The sequence below is a fragment of the Panthera pardus genome, unplaced genomic scaffold (genome assembly GCF_024362965.1).
Source record: "Panthera pardus isolate Hobbes unplaced genomic scaffold, ASM2436296v1 HiC_scaffold_7, whole genome shotgun sequence".
NCBI lineage: Eukaryota > Metazoa > Chordata > Mammalia > Carnivora > Felidae > Panthera > Panthera pardus.
Genome location: NW_026527002.1, coordinates 50,229,154 through 50,247,438, shown reverse-complemented (window position 1 = coordinate 50,247,438; position 18,285 = coordinate 50,229,154). Strand labels below are relative to the sequence as shown.

Sequence of the window (18,285 nt, the reverse complement as noted above, 5' to 3'; positions counted from 1 at the left end):
TGACAAATGACTCTCAGAGCTCAAAACTAGGGGATAACAGTTATTTCTGCAGATAAATTGAAATTACACCTTACCCCCATTTTCTCTCTCTACTATGGCTTATGGGAAGCTCGGATTTGCATTTAATGCTTCAGCTTTCAAGATATCGATCTTCCTATTTTATGCTCCTTCTCGTCATTTCCTATCCTTCACCTTAGGGTCATTGTCATCTCTCTGGCCCACACCTATTTCTCCAGGGTCAACTCACACAACAATCTCCATCACCCTCTTTGCATGTTCATCAGGCTCTTGCCAACCATATGCTGTTCCATCTATCTGAAACATTATTACCTCTTTTTATCTAATTAATGCCTATTCAGCATTAGATGCCAGCTCAAGTATCATATCCTTAAAGGATACTTTCTCTGACCTTCCTCACTATGTCAAACCACCCTGTACCACTTATGTGATTATTTTAGTAATGCCTGCCTCCCCACTATCATGTAAATTCCAGAATAGCCAGAGGCTTCCCTGTGTTTACTTACATGGTATCCACAGCATGCCCCACAATGTCTGATATAGCACATGTTCAATAAATATTTATCAAACTGGATAAAGTATGCATATTGAGTGAACTGGCTGCATAACGCTTTGAGTCATTAACCCAATAATCAAGTAAAGGCATATAAAATCTATGCCCTTTGCATAAACTGAAAACCCTTCATAGTAACAGAATTTAGAGCTGGGCATGTGGCCGCCTGATCATAAAGACCACATTTGCCAGCCTCCCTTTTAGTGAGGTGGACCACTCATAAGACTAAGTTCAGGACAAGAGAATAGAAATAGGAGAGTTTTGTGGCAGCTTCCAGGAACCTATCCTTCTAGTTGAATCTGATCCTGATTACGTTTGCATATCTGTGCAATAAAAAGGAAAAAAAAATATTCTAGGTCACATCAGCCTCATTCCAACTCAGATCCAAATCTAGCTTCTACCGCCAGTGGAGAGAGAGAGTCCCACGTATGCTATCACAATACCCATTCAGACTCTTTTTACCACAAGGTCTCCCCACACCACCTCCTCCCTCAGGGCCAGCAAGAGGTCCTTGGCTGCTGGTGATAACGCAGGAAAAACATAGATAGTATCCACAGCATCATCCAGATTTTTAGAAGCGTGGGAGAATTTTTCCCCCTTCCGCTCTAATTTTTAACACAGCACTTTCATGAGTGTCTGTGGTCTCTTTAGGCACAGGGTGACTTATCCCATAATGATAACAGATTTGGAATTCAGATATCTAAATACCAAGACATTTTGGGAACCTTACTCAAGGTTTTCTAAAAATGATGAATTTGAAACCACACTTCATGCTGGATCATTGCTATCTCCTCTGAGCTCACTCATATTGACCAAAGGTACTAATGGGGGTTGACTCAGGCTTTCTGAAGCCTAAAGCTTACACAGTTTGGGAGGCCCTCCATAAAAGAGGAATACAAAGCCATAATTAGAAAATTAGGTGCAAGGCCTTGGAAGGAGTCTATGCAAGTGAGGAGTTCTAAAGCTCCACTGCGCTGCATTGAACTATCCTGGATGTATCATTTGATATAAAAGTAGCTAAACAACTGCCAAATACACGAAAATGGTAAATTAATATATCTAATATTGCTCTGGCAATGTTAAGTGTAAAGATAAGATTCACATTTTATGTAAATTTTCAAAACTCCTTCCTTTTATTAGTGATCAGAGGTTTTTTTTTTTTGTTTTTTTTTTTTTTTTAATTTTTTTTTCAACGTTTTTATTTATTTTTGGGACAGAGGACAGAGAGAGACAGAGCATGAACGGGGGAGGGGCAGAGAGAGAGGGAGACACAGAATCGGAAACAGGCTCCAGGCTCCGAGCCATCAGCCCAGAGCCTGACGCGGGGCTCGAACTCACGGACCGCGAGATCGTGACCTGGCTGAAGTCGGACGCTTAACCGACTGCGCCACCCAGGCGCCCCAGTGATCAGAGTTTTTAAGGCTGCTTCGGAGGTTCTTCTGCACAACTGCCAATATTAAAGAGAAAACATCATTCTTCTCTAAGGTGGGTTTTCCTTAGGATACAGGCTATTTTCCTTGTCCATTTCCTTCAGTATCACTCTGTATTTTTGAAGAAATGTTTCTTGTTATGAGTTCCTGTACCTCAGCATTCCATTTGGTATTCGGCCACCAGGACAGGATAGAGGCGCCCAAGACCCAAGGATTAAATGAGGCAGGTATGTGCTGGTAAATAGCACAATACTAGGAAGCTTGAGAAAGAACACACTCCTTCCTTTATCAGCTCAAACTTAACATTTTTTCCACTCCTTTTAGATATTCCTTGTCTCACTTATTCATGTTTTCTTTTCCGTACTAGAGGGCTGTATGTTTAAGAAACGAGAACATTCTTTATATATTCCCCTTTTTGCCTCTGTACATGTGTGGTCTGTGCAAACACTCACACATATCAATGCTTCTACAACCAGAAACAAGTAATATAGGTTCTCAGTGTTGTTTAACTAGACTGGACCACAATTCGCGTTGAAAAAAAGCTTATCTGAATCAAAAATATACTGTCTTGTGCTAATGCTGTGCAACAAGAGAAATTATATCAAATCCTATTGTTAAATAGGTAGGGGGGCAAGTGTTTTATGTATCTGTAGATTTCTACCTTGATAAATCACTATCTTTAAAAATAATCCTTAAAGAGACCTTCCTTTCTCACTGTCAGAAAAATATAATCACAGCCTACTGTCTGTGCAATTCCACTCTCCATCTCCTACATACGTAAGACGTGGTAAGATACAGCCACTGTCAAGTTTCAGAACAGTTCCTTGTCTAATCTTTCCGCTTCTCCAGATCTCTGATACAGAACCTGTTAGAATGTATTGCTTACTTTTCCAGTTCCTATGTTTATCTCACTTCCACTTGTACCATCTGCTGCACTGCATTTCCTTCAGAAAAGTGAAAAGTTTCCACGGTGCCCAGAGCTTTCCCTGCAAACAATGCCCTCTTCCCCTCTTCCTTCCTTCCTTTCTCCACTTTGTATTTGGTCTCATTTTGTGTTAAGGTCAAGCTGTTTTAAAGAGTTCACTTTGCAAACATTTCTACAGGGCTGAAATTCCGATCCAAATAGTTTTGATGGATTTGTAAACATTCTTGCCATTTGTTACTGGCTTCTGCCCAAGTACACACATTTTGGGTTGTCCCCACTCATTTCAATTACCTGAAAACAACTTCGCAAGAAACGGGCAGTGAGAAACTGTGGCTTATTTTATGCCACCCAATGCGGGTGACATAACCATCCAGTTAGTATAATGAGTCTAAAGAGCATTCAACATAGCCCTCTCATTATGTCAAAATGCCAACTCCACTCACTGCTAAGCTAGTTTATGTTGATACAGAGTCTTGAAAGATGTAACAGAGGAGGCTCTAAATATTTTAAGCACACCTCTCATTCCTTGAACCTTTCTTTTTTATTTCTTTTTCTTAATATATCCCCTTATTCCTGACTGACACATCAGGCTTGATACGTGTTTAATTAGAGAATGCCACATTAAAAATACCTTGGAAAAGTTAGCTTTATACTTCATATGCCCAGGCTTCGTCAGACGGGTTCCTGTTCTTCTACAAGAATTATACTGATGGGCACCAGAAAACAAAATCAGTTCTCTATTTTCATAAGTATAATCACCTTAGTTTTCATTTAGTATTAACCTTTAGTAGTTTTGTGACTTTGACCAAGTTACTGACCCTCTGCAAGTCACAGGGGAAAATAGCATCTACCCTGCAGGACAGTAAGTTGATTAGAGATGATTCACGTACAGCAAGATGTCTGACTTTCAGGAGCAGTCAGCAAATGAAAGTTGTTATTACCATTATTATAATTATTATAATTGGTACGTAGTCTCAATGCCAATCTCTGGAATCTCATTGAACTACAAAAAAGAAGCTGAAACAGCAATCTGCATTCGTTATCAGTATTTACTCCATTGGTGTAACACATTCAGTTATTTTTACTTGACCTTTTAAGAACAACAAAAAAATGACTGACTTTATTACTGTAATTAAATTCATCCTACCACAGCTTTCATTTCCTTTTACACCTTCTACATTTAGGCCTACCAGAGATAAAGATTATCCCACCAGGTAGTAGAGGGGCAAGCTATTTAATACTTCCTGTTGCTTCTTAAGTAATAATCAAAACATTGTGAGAAATTTTATGTACTCACAAGGAAATACAAATTTTGTATTAAAAGACACAGAGCTTTGGAAGTCTTATTTGGTATAAACCTGAAATACGTTAGTGCAGAACAAAGGACATTTTCTCAAATCATTTATGCTGTTTAAGGATAAAAAGTAGAAGAGATGCAACTCCTTCTAACAGATCAGTTTCTCTAATATGATAACATTTTATCTAAGATCATGTGACCAACTGTCCGATTCAAGGTTGTAGAAGACGTTAACTCCATATGATTAAAATAAATTAGCTTCCCAGGGTTCTCTAATGCTAATGCTATGTTCGTAACGTAAATTTTCCATAAATAGAAAAATAAATTAAGAGTTAGTACATATAAATGACTGGCAAATATTAATGTACACCTGCATGAATTGTTATGTATATATATATATTTTAATTAAAAATGGCTATTTATACAATTACAATTTGATCAAAACTACTTCCTTCAAGGAACATGGGCTCTTTATTCATCCAAATATCACTGAGAAAATGTAACAATAAAAGGGCTTATAAATAGGTAGTTCTCCTTTACAGTACTCAGCTAAAATTAATGATTAATTCAGTATCCAGATTAAAAGTGAAAAAAATCAAACAACATAGATGTTTATTAATACCAGATGTGTGTATATATATACACATATATATACATATATATGTGTGTGTATATACATATGTGTATATATATGTATATACATATGTGTGTGTATATATACACACACACACACACCTGGAAATACTACATATATATATAATATATATAGTACCATATATATATAGTGTGTATATATATATATATATATATATATATATACACACACACACACACACACATCTGGAAATACTACATATATATAATATATATAGTACCATATATATATATAGTGTGTATATATATATATACACACACACACACACACACACACACACACATCTGGAAATACTACATATATATAATATATATAGTACCATATATATCTAGTGTATATATATATATATATATACACACACACACACACACACACACACACACACACACCTGGAAATACTACATATATATAATATATATAGTACCATATATATATATAGTGTGTATATATATATATACACACACACACACACACACACACACATCTGGAAATACTACATATATATAACATATATAGTACCAGGAGGTTAAATAAATTCTTACTCTTCCTGTGACTTGCAACATTTTAGGGAAAACAACCAACTGTAGTAAATTTTGCAGGTCAAAAAATGTTCTTTCACTTACAAAAACCTTACACATAAAACCAAAAAGGCGATTCCTCTAAATGGCAAAATATGATTTTGTAAGTAATTTTCCATTTTTATTATCGACAACAATGCTGATGTAAAATAAGAATAGAACTAAAATTTGGCCAAATATCTCTTGGCATCTTAAGTAGCCAGGTACAAGCAGAATGAAATAAACTTTGTTACAACATGAAATTATTTAATACATTATAAGAGAATTTGGTGATTCTATATCTTATCAAGTCTTAAATACTTAACAAATATCTTTTGTAGATTGCACAATGAAGATCTGTTGGTGGTCAGCTTACAGACAAAACAATAAATTGAGTTGATCATATGCAAAAAAGTGGTCTACATAATCATATATGATTCATATAAATGATATCATCATGAGTCATTTCAACACCACATAAAATCAATCATTTTGATTTTGTTGAAATTATTATGATGATATATTTGGGATCAGAGATGACGTAGACAGACAAAGCTTGATCTGACTCTTACATATAAAACACTAAGTCGTGGGCAAAATCTGTACACCCTCTGGTCCATCAAAACCAAGAAAATGCTGACTCCCTGTAAGAACAAACTGCCTTCTAATGCTCTCTCATTTTTTCCAATAACTGTAGTTTTAGAAAATATCTTTCAGATTGCAAACAAAAACTGTTTTGGAGATTTTAACATGGCCACAAAAGAGTGATAGGTATTATTTTTTTCTTCCAGTCTCATGAGATAAAAATACAAGCAAGGACATAAATACAGCCTCTATGTCTCTATTCTAAAAAAAATGCTCTCCATTTTGCATTGTTACATGACTTACATAAGAAAATGGTACGGATTTTAAAATAAATGTTAAAAAAAAGAAGTACTGGATCCAGGAAAACAGATCCAGGTTTGCCAAGGAACAATAATGTCATGTGGAGGGAGGGGGAGGTGGTGCAGAAGGAAAAAGGGAGGTCCGTGCCAAGCAAAGCTGGGGGCTGTTCAATCAGCTCTATCAGGGCTCCATCAGTGTCTCCACTCCAGCCAAATCCAGAGAAAACAAGGAGTCAAAGATTCAGGTCAATAAGCTTATAGGCGATTTGCACAAACAGTTCCTCCAGCAAGGTAAAAAACAAAGTCATATTGGCTTTTCTTTTTTATTCCTTCTCTTTGAACTCCCTGGTCCAAACACACCCTGGAAATGTCAATGTTATATGCAAGAATTTTAAAAGCTCAGCTTCTTAATCCCGTTAAGAAAAAAGGAACAAAGTTGCCTGTAAGATCTCCTTCTTTATTGAACTCAAAGTGATTATGGAAGAGCCGCCTTTTGCAAATTCTGATTCCAGTTGCCCAAGCATCAGAGGAGGCAAAAACATGTCATTAAAGGCAAAAGTGAGTAGGAAAGAAAGCAACCCAATTGAGAAGGGTTTATGAAATACAAGTAAACAGACTTTCTGAATTGAAAAAAATAATAATAAAATAAAAAGAAAATAGGAAACGACACAGTCAGTGTATATGTTGGACACTGGATTAAATGAAAAACAAGTAGTTACTACTCCCACAACCAAATCTGCATGAAGGTGCGGGGTTTTTTCTTCTTTTCGGTATTAGGAATCTAGATAACATTTTTGTTGCTTTACTTTAACATGGGAAAGGGGGATTAATGCAAATAATCTAAGCTTGGATTTGTTACCAAAGAGAAATCGTACTTTTCCTCAGTTATTTCTTAGTTTTTAAACTAAACTACGAAACTACATAAACTGATAGAATTAAAGGGAATGTGGGAGGACATTTCAATGAGTCTGGCAACCTACCGGCAGAAACAGTTAAGCACAATGATAAAACCGACTCAGATACTCACGTCTTCTACTCGTTATCTTTCTGATACAAGGATGTCGCATTGTGGAAGGGAGCAAAGTGACTCATACAATTCTCAAACACCCCAAACACTGCTCTTCCGGAACCGACATTAATGAGCTACAGATGGAGTCTCATCAAGCCCTTGGCTAAAGGGATGACTGTGATTGGGGTTATCTGTTTCCCCTGACAGCTTCCCCAAATTGCTTGTTTCCATTTCCTACTTTAACCTCTACTTTTTGTAGGCCTTTCTTTTCCAGGTATGTACCAACCTGTCATGACCATGCCTCTTCTCCCAGTTACACCTCAGCTCTCCTCTGTGGCTCTCTCAAGCTTTCCATAGTGGTTGTGAATCCAACAGATTCCTAGAGCAAGTCCCACAGGTAGGACTACACTTCTCCTACTCCCCAGCTCTCTGCTGTCCTCTTCTGGTTTTCCTGCAACACTAACCTCATAGGTACAGCAGATTCGACCCGGACGGAGTACCTGGAAGCTCATTCCCTTTCCTTAGGTCGCTGCTCAAAGTTCGCTCTCCCATCATTCTTACAAAATCTCTGTCTTGCGTGCGTGCGTGCGCATGTGCACGTGAACGCGCGCGCACACACACACCCACACACACCCACGCACCATTCTATTACCCTTACCTGTTTTGCTTTCTAGTGCTCAACATCACCCGTCATATTTTACAATGTGAGTCTGCTTATTTATTGTCTGTCTCTTCCTGAAAATAAGACTGGCTTTTGTCTCCGGCTGTATCCACAGCACCCGAGAAGTGGGTCTGGTACACACCAGATGCTTAAAAATGGGTTGAGTTGTATTGAATTTATCTATTGAACTGCTTCTGCCAACCTGATTAAATATCTGTTTATGTTTGCTTTTGGTTTGGTATTAATTACTTCTGGGGCTAGAGTTAAATCCAAGTCTCAGGAACTCAGGTTTTCTTCTGTTTTCTTTAATATGCTTTGCATTTTTCTATTTTCAAATTTCTTTAAACTTGAAGACCTCTAATATTAGTTCGTCTGTCTAGGTTAAGAACTTCCCCTAGTGATTTCTCTGACTATTCTCCAAACACAGATCCTATTATTTAAAGAAAGATTTGTCTCTCTTCCAAAATCAAGTCTGATGGCATCATTTTCCTTTTCAGCCTTTGTTTAGAGATGATATCAGCAGGAAACACTTGGTAAGGACCCTCACTACCTTTTCTAGATAATCAATAATTCAAAGTTCACCTACATATAGTTTCTTTGGAGTTTTCCTTTTTGAATAATAGTAGATTCTCCTAGCCTACAGTGATGTTGACCTGACACTTCTCTTCCTGTTCACATATCCTGTGACATTCTCTTGGAATATATCCCAAGACATGTTTGTTTAATTTCAGTCATTAACAAACTTGGGTATTTCAGTGAGTAACTCCTCCTGCAAATAATCAGTAATAGTAGCCCAGTTTTACAATGGCTCCCTATCAACCCCACAAGGAAACTTACTGTCTCTGAGTTTATCCAAGAATTGCTAATATAGGAGTTCCCACCTGCCAGCAGTAACATACTAAAAACTCCCCCAGTTGCTCTGCAGACCACCTATGTTTCAATTTGTATTAGTTTGGTTAGTTCTAAACATGCATTGATGCACTTCCATGTTTACTATATAAACCAGAAGAAAGGCAGAAAACAAATCACTGAAGCATATAATCCAGTACCACAGGAAACGTGTAGCACTTATGGACCCAGCCTTGATGTCTTCGTCATCTGTAAATTCAAGGAAATAATTCTTGCTTGTTTCCTTCCTCTTGGAGATACTGTAAGGCAAGATGCCAAATGATCTCAACTCAGTGCACAAAAGAGGATGCAAATTTTAAGTATCGCTTTATAGTTTGCTGAAATTTTTAAAATCTAAGGAGAGCAAGCAACTTTAAGAAAAGCATCTTTCAATAAACAGTTCATTTCACTCATTCAAAAGATGAAGAATAGAGATGTGAAACATGCAACTAATTAATACAAAGTAAAAAGTGACCAAAGAAACTTCAACATCATTGTGACGTTCCAATTTTAGGCCTGCAACTCTAACAAGGGTTTATTAAAGGTGATCTTTCCCGCTTCTAATTGTGAATATTTAAGGCTTAGATTCACATGATTTAGAATTTTGCACATCTAAACACTGACATAAAATTCTCACCCACATTTTGACATTTCTGTGGAATATCACATTATGGGAGTGATTTGGGTCGTATTTAATCACATGTTTTATAATGACCAGCAATAATATTAATAAATGCTTTGAGACTTGTAAAAAAGCCTGCCCTTTGACAACAAGGAAATAGATAATATCCATATGGAACTGAGGAAAATACCACAACAGTAAGTAGAGAATCATTTGAAACGCTGAAAATATCCTGTGTAATGCAGAAGCTTAATTTCAAAAGGAGGTAGGAACTTTTATTTATGAAAAGCTATGTCTTCATAGATGTACCAAGAGGGCTTTCTTTACCATTTTTTAATAAAAAGGAAAACTACAATGGCATATGGTTCCTTTTATACACAACGCAGTTGCTAAAATATGAATGAAGATGTACTGAAATTATACGTGTGTCCTCACTACTCTCCACTCACTACCCAAATACCTTGTTTGAAACACTTAAGATATTCTTTTTAAGTTTATTTATTTATTTTAAGAGAGAGAGAGAGCAGCAGAGGAACAGAAAGAGAAGGAGAGAGAGAGAATTCCAAGCGGGCCTGGGCTCACAAATTTTGAGTTTATGATCTGAGCCAAAACCAAGAGCTGGACACTTAACTGGCTGAGCCACCCAAGCGCCCCAAACACTTCAGAAATTCTATGTTTTTGTGATCAGAGTTTTTAAACTGTTATCCTTTGTTAAGTGCAAACAAAACATCTGATGTTCAAAAGTGTTACCCCTGGAACTCAGTAAAGGAACCATGTCATTGCTAGATTTTAATCATGGCTACTAGATCTTTAGATGAAGAAATAATAACCCAATATAACATAATCCAAATAATCCAATTTATTTTCAGATAGATAGATAGATAGATGGACATACACAATTTTTGAGTTGTTATAAGTGACTTAAAATATATGCAAAAATATGTTTCATCACTGAAACATTTTTCTTCAGGTGAACAGTTCTTATACGCTCCTTCATCATGACAGTGGCATCATTAACCATTGAAATACTTATATTCTTTTAATGCCAAACCTATCTTCTTCCCTACAATTGGAAAAAAAAAAAAACGTAATTGTGTGTCATTGAGACTAATATGTGAATTTCTACAGAAAGATTAGTTTCTAATTTTCCAGAGAGAAAAACTTTTCTCTTCCTATTGTAGCTAATCAACTTAAGTGAAAAACAGATGGAATCCCTATCATGACCTCAAGGGGATACAATATCTGTCAAAGAGCTGTCTCTCTTTTCCACCAGTTCCTACTGACTTCAGTGAACATCTCCTGGTCTCACATTTTATGAGAGTAAAATAATGAAATTTTTTCCCTATTAAATAAGATGACAGCAATCTGCAATAGTAACAGTAGTATTTATCCTGAAAAATATTATGTGAAAATGACAATTCTTTTTTCCACCCATCATTACTTGCTAGTTTCAAACTAAACATTCGAAAGTTATATTTATACTATGTAATACATTAATTATATGTATAATTTTATATTAATTCACTTTAATTATATATTTAGCTATATATATATTATATATATATATATTTTTCCCCCTCCCCAGATACTACCAACTTAAATTTTGGAGTTCTATATTCTTTTGTCAGGCACAGCCCTTAATCAATCATCATCCCAAAATGTAGTCTAGCAATAACTATCACTACTGCTTCTCTGGATTAATTATGTTGGCAAAAATGGTCTGAATCCACACATTGTTTCTTACAAGAAGAGTAAATGGCACACGCTAACTATTGATTCCTTCTACTTACTGTAACATAAGGCATGTGCTCTACGATGCACTTAAGAATATATTCCCTCACAGGGGCGCCTGGGTGGCTCAGTTGGTTAAGCTTTTCACTTCAGCTCAGGTCATGATCTCACCGTTGGTGAGTTCGAGACCCGCGTCGGGCTCTGTGCTGACCACTCAGAGGCTGGAGCCTGCTTTGGATTCTGTGTCTCCCTCTGTCTCTGCCCCTCCCCTGCTCATGCTCTGTCTCCCTCTGTCTCAAAAACAAATAAAAAAAATTCAAAAAAATTTAAAAAGAGAATATATTACCTGACAAAGAGGGAAAATGAGAGGTCTGCAAATACAGATCTAAAAACTTCATTTCCAGCCAGCTTTTACATGTATTGCCGTGGCTACTATGATCAAGAAATGGTTCCAGCATCCAGAAGAGCTAAGCGAAATATTAACTTGGTCCGAACTAAGTCAACACTGCCGAAGAAGGACTACTCTGTCCATATCACTCTCATTTTCAACCAAAAGTCTCCAATGTAGGAGACAAGGACCAGGTTCAAAGTCACCTTGAGGCCTATGGGAGTTAAAGATCGAGAAGATTTTCTAAACTTCAGGGTGGCCAGGTGCTAATGCCGCAATTCCATCTCCATAGTTTTCAAAGTTCTACTGACCACAGGGATAAGAACTGGCTGACTTCTTTTGTTTCTAACACACTAGCACCAGGAGAAAGTCATACTGGAACTTTAACAATATGTATCGAATATATCTGTGGCCACTAGGATACCTGTATCGGCAGGTTATGTTTTTGTTTTTTGTTTTGTTTTTTTGGAAGCTGTATCATCATTCTTAATTTTAGGCCATCAAATCTAATCAACAGATTTACACACAAAAAAAGTTTTTTCTCACAACTTCTCTGCCTAAAAAATACACACGTCCAAATAAAAATGGTTCGTGCACAAACACAGACAAATAGAGATAGACACACATTCATCCATGCCCTCTAAGAAACTGTCATAGTAAAACTGGCAAAATCAGCTGTTCCAAACCAAGGAAGCAACCTAACCATTTGTGAAACTGAGTGCTGATGCAGGAGATGATAGATGATCCACCTCACTTGCAAAGACAAAACAATTAAATTCGAAAAAAATAAAAAAGAATCAAGAGAAACCTTAAATGCACTTTTGAAAAACAGAGACAAATGAATACATATGCCCAGTGAAGACACAGTTACTGGTGAGGCCACCTGACTCCAAGTCAAGTTTGGAAATGAACTGACACATATTGTCTCAGGTATTTCTTCCAGCATAATGTTAATGTGTTAAAAGAATATCTAGACTGCGAAAATAGTGTGTATTTTTCCTATTTGACACTATCTAAAAGAGTAACATCCTCAGTTATAGAATGTCAAACACCTAAAGCACTCAAGTTTTATTTTTATTTTTATTTTTATTTTTATTTTTAAAGTAAAGTCTAAACCCACTGTGGGGCTCATACTTACAACCTGAGATCAAGAATCGCATGTTCTCCTGAATGAGCCAGGCAGGTGCCCCTAAAGCATCGAGTTTTTAAAAGAAGTGAGCCAGAACCTTGGGGCTGGAACTATCTGCCCATTCAATGCTTATACTCAGGGCCTAATTCAGTGCCTTGCAAACAACTGACATTCAATAAACACTTGTGAAAGATTAAATGAATACATAATAAAAATGAAATATATTAGAATTGGCCAATCAACATGAAAGTATTTTTTTAAATATACAAAATGACTTATTAAAGTGGAATTACTTCTTTTAGCCCTCAAAATACCATTTTGTGTTTAGAAAATTCTACATTGTATTTTCAGACTCTTGAATTTTGTATCAGCACTTTGAGCACTTTTCGTGCACTCTATCAGTGCATTTTTTAAAGTTTGCAAAATCACCTGAGTAAATGGACTCCCATATTGCATCCAACCATTAATGATTACCTTTGTTACAAAAGTATTCCACTTCTTCACAGCTCAGATTTTCAGGCCCAAATTCTGTAGAAAAGCTTTCCTCCAGTGGAAAGTCCCCTTTTGAGATGATGTCTGTCTCCTCTGATGGACACTCTTCTTCTTCCTCTTCAATGGCATCTTCTAGCGGCCCTTGAAAGAGAATCAGGGACACTGTACCAAAAACATCCAAAGAAGCTAGTGAAATAAAATCCTTTAATAGGGTATTTTGGTTAAATTGGTGAGAAAAAAAATGTATTCTACGAGTGGGCCAAGCAATATCATCAAGGGGACTTACACAAGATAATGCCACCCTCATATTCACAAGAAACAATTATCTATAATGAGAAGTGGAAGGAAACCAGTGCCTGAATACTACATAGAAAACAACCTCCATCTTCAACCCCTCCCCACCCCCAACTCCAAGACCAAATCTTCTTCTCTCTCTCTCTCTGTCTCTGTCTCTCTCTCTTTAATTCTCTCCTGAAGAGCAAAACTGTGCACTTTATGTTCATGTGTTAGAATTAACTGCCTGGTAAAGAGTACAAGTCTCTTTGACATCGTTGTACAATTTTACCTGAGATTTTAATAAAGATTTAAAGTAATTGAATGCATTTTAATTGAACTGAGATTTTAATAAAGTCTATACTTTTAAAAACCCATCTTAAGAGTGGATTCCAAGAAAAGATTTCATTATATGTGTTTGAGGCTTGAAGAAAAATTACATATTTCTCTCCCTGATGAAAGCATAACCCTATTCATAATTAATTGAATTTTTTCTGAAATGAAAAGTAGTTTTCTAATGAAAAAATGTAATTTGTATTTATGTGATACTTTTTCAGTAATAAAAATACAACTCCCTTAGAGTGAATGAGAGTGAGGTGCCCTACATTAATGGACCTATTTTATTGAAAGGAAAGGGAGGGCTATCGTTGTTCAGATGGGTCAGAAGTAGACTACATGGGGATACCACATGGCTGGTTATGAATTCCTGACCGCCCTAGAGAAGAAAAGTGTCTGACTCATTTTACTAAGCAGAGGCCTGCATTTGCTCCTTAAAGAAGCGATGTGGCATTTTATCCAAAGAACACAATTATGGTAATTTGTACTAATTGTCACTCACATCCACAGTCTCATCAGACAGGCTAAATACTTAACAGGCTTAAGTAGTCTCTCTCTTACTTCTTAGAAATGTGCTGGAAAATTCTCAGGGCCAAAGAAGAAATCTCATAAATAATTTAAAATTGTGCACAAAATGCAATTTTTCTGTATGTGTAGGCAAACAAGAATAGGTACATACAGCACAATATCTGGTATTTTCCCAAAAGCTAATTTCTAAAGGGTAGAATTCATAAGACACACTTTCATGAACAAGATTAGTTCGTTGCATGGATTTAAATTAAGGGACATCCAAGCAAAAAACTTCTTATGGAGTTCTTTGTCCTTTTTACAATTTATTTTTTCTCTTTTTCTTCAAAATAAGAAATGTTAAGGAAAAAAGAATACCTTAATTTCAAACACTCTGGTAATGTGTTTTCTTATTCTCAAGGTGGAGGGGGGAAAAAAACCCATGGATTTTTGCACATACTGCCTTCAAAAGTTACGGATCTCATATTAGTTTTTACCTCTTATTTATTATTTCACTTTTAAAAGTATAATGTTTTAACTCTTAAAACAATTACATCAAGTAGCAAGTATGCAAGGAATATATAAAACAGTAATACTGTAAAATATAATCATTAAAACACTTATCTGATAATTCTAATTTTTAATGCTGAGTCTAATGAAAAATTTAATAGAATATCCTCCATATTTTTTTAAAACATCTTAATTGTAATAACAATTCTGGTCAAAATAAGACATGTGATGCTGTCTCATTTGTGTTTCATGTGCGATTTCAAAGCACTTTCTTATGCTATCTTTAAAATAACCCAATGAGGTAAGTATGAGAATTAATACTATGTTTACTTTGTGGATCTGGAAAGCTCAGGAAGTTAGTTAATCAGAATAAGGTTATAAGCTAATAAGTGAAAAAATTGATGTGAAAATCCAAGATTTTTAAATACCTTTTATTAATACACCATACTACTACACAAAGTATTCTTTACTAGTTACAGACTGATTCCTTCATAAATAAACTTATAAAACACAGAAGTCTTCTGAAATGCTTAATTCATATTAATGTAAATACTCATAGATACTTAAAGATCTGTCTCTACAAATTGAAAAACCTCATGTTGCTTTTCTCAGATTACTGACAATATATGTTATAAAATATTAGATTGCCCCTCCAGAAAAAATCGGGAAGATCTTCTTATAGATTTTATTTACCAAAACTAAAATAGTTGGTTCCTAATATTTAATGATTTACATAATTTATATCCATACTAAATCAATCTGCAAAGAAACTGCCTTAACATCAGTTTTAACAAAAATGACAATTTCTAGAATATGTAACTCTGAGTTTTGCTAACAAGAAATAAATCTCTAATTGTTAAATAACTATTTTAAATAATTCATATACATTTTAGTGAATTTCTTTTTTTCATCTGTGCTATACATCATAAAGACAATTCATACATATTGTAAGAATGAAATCAATGGTAATAAAAATGCTTTCTTTTTTAAAAAATTAAATTCTGAGCATATATGCTAACATTCTTAGAAGGATTTTTATTCAAGATAGTATATAACTGAGAAATTTTTAAAATATTCAATGACAACAAATTGGCTCTAATGGTATATGAAATTCAAACTTAATAGTTTAAAGAAAACTTAAATGGAAAAACTTGTGTGAACATTTGAAAGGAAAAAAAGCCACAAAACAATGATCTGTGCTTAATAAACCTGTAACCAAGCCACCCACATTTTTGAGATGTATATGTATATAGATGTATATATATACACACACACACACACACACACACACACACACACACACATATACATACATACACCTTATTTATCAAAGCTTATCATAAGATCTTAATTGATAATATAATGTTCTATATTCTGTGGGCTCTTTTATATGCTGGCTATCAATTCACAATTTCAAGCATATAATTGAAAAGAAGCACTTATTTTCAAAAACAAACTGCAAAAACCCAAATGAAAGGTGAAAAAGTCTTGAGATCTTCATTCGAAATACATGAGATCTCATTGTCAATATTTAAAACAGGCCACAGGAAGGGGATTTAATGACCAACTTGTATTTTTCCCAAAGCAAGTGTCAGATTTATATAATTTACTGTACTTTAAAATGTGAAATTACTAACCATTCCTTTTGCCATGCTATCTAATCAGGCTCTGGCAAAAAGGCTTCTCTTAAAATGCATAGTATTTATGGTTTAAGATCAGATCTCGCTCTACTGTCTATATTGCATGTTTCTTTAACAGGAAAACCTTACAGATAATCGGTGGCCATAAACTAACATTTTAAAAGGGTAAAAGACACTCGAAGCACAAGTACAATTAATAGCACCAATGAAGGAGGGAATGAAGGAACCTCGTGTATATGGATTAGTGGGCACAGAAGTCCACTTCAGAAAAATCACCACACATAATTTGACACAAATAATAATATCTACTCAGAAAAGGCTCACGACTGAGCTCCATGTGCCCTCATGGAGAAAATTACTTCTGATTGAGGCCACTTGGCAGGCAAGTGGAAGGAAATCTGAATTTCAGCTCTTCAACTGCCTCTGATTTATAGATATTCAAACACAGTTGCCAGAATTAATAGTCTTAATATGTATAAATATAAATATTTCCCTCATTTTAAAATGCTAATAATTAGCTGTACATCCTAAAGCTATGAATACAATGGTGCTATATGTTGGGCCCATAAGGTTGTTATTCGTCTCTCAGAATGGGAAGACATCCTCCCACATTTTATACTGGATGAATAATACAGATTACTGGGAGATTCTGGTGAGTACAAAGTACTACTTCCTTTTTCAGAAGAGGAGATAATCGGGTACTTGGGAACCCTCTAAATGGACCACAGCTACCTTTGCCCTCTAGATATAAAGCTGATTCGCACCCCCTGACAATACTGACGGCCGTCTAATGCATGGTGCAGCCTTTCACTCGGCCATTACAAACGCTGCACCAAAGTGTGGGAGAATTTTTCATTTGGTGGTTGTTTCAGTGATCCGCGGTTGGTAAAGGGCAGGTGGGAAGTTGAAGATTAAGTAGTCCTACCTTATACACTGGTGATATAGTCAACGAATAAAATGACGATAAAGAATTGTATTTGTATGGTTACGAAGCAGTGTGAGGAATACTTACTCCCCAGGTAAATGAATTTATATTGGTGGTTAAAGAAATCCCTGAAACCCATCCATAGCCACTAAGGTAAGAGCTAGAAGGTGACAAAGAACACTTTCAGAAAAAAAAAAATATGTATATATATAGGAAAGAACACTAAAATATGCAACACAATGAGGACATTCAAGAAATGGTAAGGATCAACACAGTAAATATTAAATCAAATCAAATATATGTGTCTTTCAACATATGTTGTCTCGATCAATAACTTCCTACCTTGGCAGCATACGATAAATTAGAGCAGTCCTCACCTTAATGTCAGATTGCCTTCGTTCATATAAATTCAAAGCACTTCAGAATGAAGCACCCAAGAAAGAAATTAAATTATACAGAAATTAAAATACATTGCCAAATACAAAGAGGAGAAAGAAATGCCAAATTCTATGGTTTTGGCGTGCTATCCCCCCAAAGGGGTACCTTCTCTTAAGCACTCACTGGCATTAATTTATTAGAAATTATTTTAGTTTGGTTTTGCGTGCCTTCTGATTAAAACAAGAAAAACACGTTGTCATAACAGAACTACAGAGAGCATTCAGTCTCCTCTCCATGCATTAATATTCTAAGCATTCTAGAGGCTGCACAAGACTAGCCACCTAGCAAAATGAGACTGTTTCAGAATACTGGGCAGCCTTGATTGCAACTGACAGGTGGGAAGAAAGTCACATTAAAATATTATCATTCCCAATAATTACAATAATCCATCATTGCGTGCTCCGAAATTCTGCTAGG

The 18,285-nt window shown here is 35.6% G+C and overlaps 1 protein-coding gene across 2 annotated transcripts in view; it reads right to left on the bottom strand.

Moving 5' to 3' along the window:
* The window catches only part of ZFPM2 (zinc finger protein, FOG family member 2), a 468,869-nt gene that overhangs the window by 358,863 nt on the left and 91,721 nt on the right, over positions 1-18,285 (bottom strand). The window contains exon 2 of one of the 2 annotated variants that reach the window (XM_019467882.2): positions 13,222-13,380. The exons of the other annotated variant lie outside the window; for it this stretch is intronic. Coding sequence (XP_019323427.1) covers positions 13,222-13,380 — 159 coding nt within the window. The remainder of the gene's footprint in view (positions 1-13,221; positions 13,381-18,285) is intronic. 2 annotated transcript variants of the gene reach the window in all.